Source organism: Brassica oleracea, chromosome C2 (assembly GCF_000695525.1).
Source record: "Brassica oleracea var. oleracea cultivar TO1000 chromosome C2, BOL, whole genome shotgun sequence".
NCBI classification, from domain to species: Eukaryota; Viridiplantae; Streptophyta; class Magnoliopsida; order Brassicales; family Brassicaceae; genus Brassica; species Brassica oleracea.
The window spans coordinates 35,384,841-35,389,045 of NC_027749.1; the positions used below are offsets into that span (position 1 = coordinate 35,384,841).

Genomic DNA, 4,205 nt, shown 5'->3' on the forward strand with positions numbered 1-4,205 from the left:
CAGAGAGCATCGTCCAGCTTAAGCGACCAGTCCTTGTGCGAGGTATTGACAGTTTTCTGTAGAATGTTCTTGACTTTCCTGTTGGAAACTTCAACCTGTCCACTCGTCTGGGAGTGATAAGCGGTAGCCACCTTGTGTTTCACCCCATTCTTCTTCAACAGGCCCTGAAATGCCTTGTTGATGAAGTGTGTTCCGCCATCGCTAATGACCACTCTAGGCACCCCAAATCTCGGAAAGATGATGAAGCTGAACATCTTAGTCACCACTTTTGCATCATTAGTGGGACTTGCCAGTGCATCTACCCACTTGGAGACATAGTCAACGGCGACCAGGATGTATTCGTTCTTGAAGGACGGAGGGAATGGTCCCATGAAGTCGACTCCCCAACAGTCGAACACCTCAACTTCTAAAATGTAATTCTGAAGCATTTCATTTTTTTGCTGATGTTCCCAAGTCGCTGGCATGCATCGCATCGAGCTATGTAGGCGTGAGCATCTCTGAACATAGTTGGCCACCAGAAACCTAATGGGAGGATTTTGGAAACCGTTTTGAATGTGGCGAAGTGCCCTGCATAAGAGGAACCATGGCAATGATGTAGAATCTCTAGGATATCTGCCTCTGGAACACACAATCTAAATATGCCATCCTTGCAATTTTTGTACAAGTACGGTTCATCCCAAACATACTGCCTCACCTCTCTTAAGAATTTCCTCTTCTCGTTTCCATTGAACTTAAGTGGTTCCTTTTTAGCAGCTAGGAAGTTCGTAATCTCAGCAAACCAGGAGAGGTGAGAGTACTGCTTTTGGATCGCGGGTACTGGTTGTTCCGATACGCGAGAACAATCGGATGTTATGCTCAGGGGTTGTTTCGCGAAGCGCCGACCAATCGCGTTGACGTGTTCCACTGTGTGTTCTTCATCAAAAGCTGTGTCGTCCTCAATCTTCATTCTGGACAAGTGGTCTGCAACCCCATTCTCGACTCCCTTTTTGTCTTTTATCTCGAGATCAAATTCTTGGAGAAGAAGAATCCACCTCAACAACCTCGGTTTTAGCCGCTAAGCACTCGCTGTCGAAATCAAACTTGATCTCCTTGCAGAGTAGTCTGGTGAGTGGTCTCGCTATTTTTGAGAAATCCTGGATAAACCTCCTGTAAAACCCTGTGTGACCCAAGAAGCTTCTGATAGCTTTCGTAGTTGTTGGTGGCTGCAAGCTCATCATCACCTCGACCTTTGCCTTATCTACCTCAATGCCTTTCTCGGAGATCTTATGCCCTAGAACAATCCCATCTCTTACAATGAAGTGTCACTTCTCCCAATTGAGCACTAGATGTTTCTCCTCACACCTTTTGAGTACCATGCACAAGTTTGACAAACAGACACTAAAGGAGCTTCCATAGACACTGAAATCATCCATGAAAACCTCCATAATGTCTTCAATCAGGTCAGTAAAGATCGACATCATGCAGCGTTGAAATATTGCTGGCGCATTGTACAGGCCGAATGGCATTCTCCTGTATGCGTATGTCCCGTATGGGCATCTGAACGTCGTCTTCTCCTGATCGTCCGATCATCTGGATGGATAGGGATTTGAAAGAAACCTGAATAACCATCTAAAAAGCAGTAATATGGGTGGTTAGCCAATCTCTCAAGCATTTGATCAATGAAGGGAAGTGGAAAGTGATCCTTTCTAGTGGCTGCATTTAATTTTCTGAAATCAATGCACATGCGATGTCCTATCACTGTTCTAGTAGGGATCAATTCATTCTTTTTATTTGTGATAATAGTGATCCCACCTTTCTTAAGTACTACATGAATAGGGCTAGCCCACTTACTATCAGATATGGCATAGATCACACCCGCTTCAAGAAGTTTCATTATCTCTTTCTTAACAACATCTTTTAGATTCAGGTTTAACCTCCTCTGATGTTCAACAGAAGTCATTGATTCATCTTCTAGGTGTATTCTATGCATGCATAAATCAGGTGAGATGCCAGGTATGTCAGCTAGTGAATATCCTAATGTCTTACGATACTTCCTAAGCTCACACAAAAGAAATGCAGTTTCCACATTATTGAGTTCAGCATTCACAATGACTAGGTAAGTGGAATTCGGACCTAAGAAAGCGTACATGAGCCCCTTGGGAAGGGGTTTTAGCTCAACCTTGGGAGCCTTCAACTCGCTCCAGGGATCATCAGGTAGGTTCGGCGAGTTCGGTAAAGGGGTCGCTCCAGTTGGAGTGTTCTCGTCCTTGTTGCTTTCTTCCCCCAGACTTAGACTCGCCACCATTCTTCCCATACTCCTTGCGGAGTCAAGCATCTTAGCATACCCGTCTGCGTCAATGTTCTTGACACTCTGCTCGGCCTCAGATCTTACTAGTACAAGCTCAAGTGGATCTTCTGTAAGAATCTCCTTGATCATCCCGTCACGAGGTTGCAGCGGATCAATCCCTTCATCCACCTCGAAGGTCTGTCCATCCATCATCGGCTTCTTCAGCAGCTCATCCATCTCGAACTGCATCTATGTCTCCCAGATTGAGATCAATATTCCCTTGCCGCACATCAATGATGGCTCCGACAGTACATAGGAACGGTCTTCCTAAAATGAGAGGATATTTGGATTCCTCTTCCAGCTCTAGAACTACAAAGTCTGCTGGAACAGAGGTGTTCCCGGCTTTTACTTGGAGATCCTCTAGAATACCAACCGGGGACTTAACTGATCTATCCGCGAACACCAAGGACATCCTTGTTGGTTTGAAATGTGTGTATCCCAGACGTCATGCTACAGAGTAGGGCATGAGGTTTACGCTGGATCCCTGATCAACCAAGGAGCATGAGAAAATTGTCTTCCCAATCTGGATAGAGAGGACAAACTATCCAGGGTCTCCTCGCTTCTTTATCTGCCTGTTCTGAAGCACTGCGCTGCACTCCTTAGAGACAGTCATGAATTCGCTCTCCTCTGATATTTTTCCTTTGATCAATCCCTTCATAAAGCTGCGCGTGGAGGGAATCATCTGGATCGCATCCATCAAGGGGAGTCGGACAGTTAGGTCCTCTAGCATCTTCCTGTACTTCATCTCCTCTCGGTCCTTACGAGTAGCCTTTGCTGGAACAGGGTAAGGGACTTTAGGAGTGTATTCGTGAGCAGGAACAGGCTCTGGGATCGGGCGGACAGCCACAGCTGGTTGTTCTGGTCCTGGCGAATTTGTTCCAACTGTTGGTTCCCTCTCCTTCTCTGCTGCCGGGGTATCGGCTGGTGGTAGTTCCGACTCTTTCTGCTTCCCCTTCTCAGCCGCAGTGAACCTCTTCTTTACCGGTTCCGACAGTTGCTTTCCACTTCTCAACTCAACCGCATTGCACTCCTTAGGGTTTTTGTCGGTTTTTCCAGGTAGAGTACCTTGTTGCCTCTTGACGCTCTCAGCAGTCTGAGCAATCTGAATGTCCATCTGTTTTATATGACTCGCAACATTGTCGTACTTGGTGCTCAAATCGTTGAACATATGGTTCATTTTGGTATTAATCTCGGTAGTAATCTTCCCTTGGAGCTGTTGTCCTTGGAGCAGCTGCTGCCACATAACTTTTGTCTCATCTTGCGGAACAGCGACAGGAGCGGAGGTAGCTGGCTGAGTGTTCTGGTGTTTCTGCATCTGAGGTGGATTGTTCTGCGGTTGGCTTAGAACATAGTTCCGGGGTTGGTAGTTCTTTTGATACCCTGCATACTGACCTTGGTTACTCTGTGCAGGATCAGCTGGTTTGTCTTGCTTAGGCCAGAAAAGCTGTGGGTTGTTCCTCACGTTAGGGGTTGGGTGGTAGTTTTTGAGCTGCCATCCTTGCCCATTCACATAGGACACCTCTTGCTGATCGTCTCCTGATATTTCAGCATCAAACGCCAGGTCACCAGCACTTTTCTCAGGAGCTGCTTCTTCTATTATGAACACTTGGCTTTGGTTTCCCTTAAACAGTTGGTCCACCTTTGCAGCGAGATCATCTATGCTATTCACACTCTTCGAGCGGTCATGCTCCTTGTTCTTGTTTAGTGAACTTGAAGCCATGTTCTCAATCAGCTCGAACGAACCAGGTGTGGTTTGAGTTATGAAATCTCCATTACTCGAAGAATCAAGGGTGTTTCGAAACTCATAGCTCACTCCATCATAGAACACCTCCAATATATAGTCATCGTCAAACCCATGGTGCGGGCACTCTCTCTGGTA

At 46.3% G+C, this 4,205-nt stretch overlaps 1 protein-coding gene across 1 annotated transcript in view; it reads right to left on the minus strand.

Annotated features, from left to right (window-relative positions):
* Positions 1 to 2,867: 2,867 nt before the first annotated feature.
* The window catches only part of LOC106324094, a 3,855-nt gene continuing 2,517 nt past the window's right edge, over positions 2,868 to 4,205 (minus strand). The window contains exons 4-5 of the mRNA XM_013762113.1: positions 4,070 to 4,199; positions 2,868 to 3,982 (exon numbers count right to left, since the gene is read on the minus strand). Of these exons, the coding sequence (XP_013617567.1) occupies positions 2,868 to 3,982; positions 4,070 to 4,199 (1,245 nt within the window). The remainder of the gene's footprint in view (positions 3,983 to 4,069; positions 4,200 to 4,205) is intronic.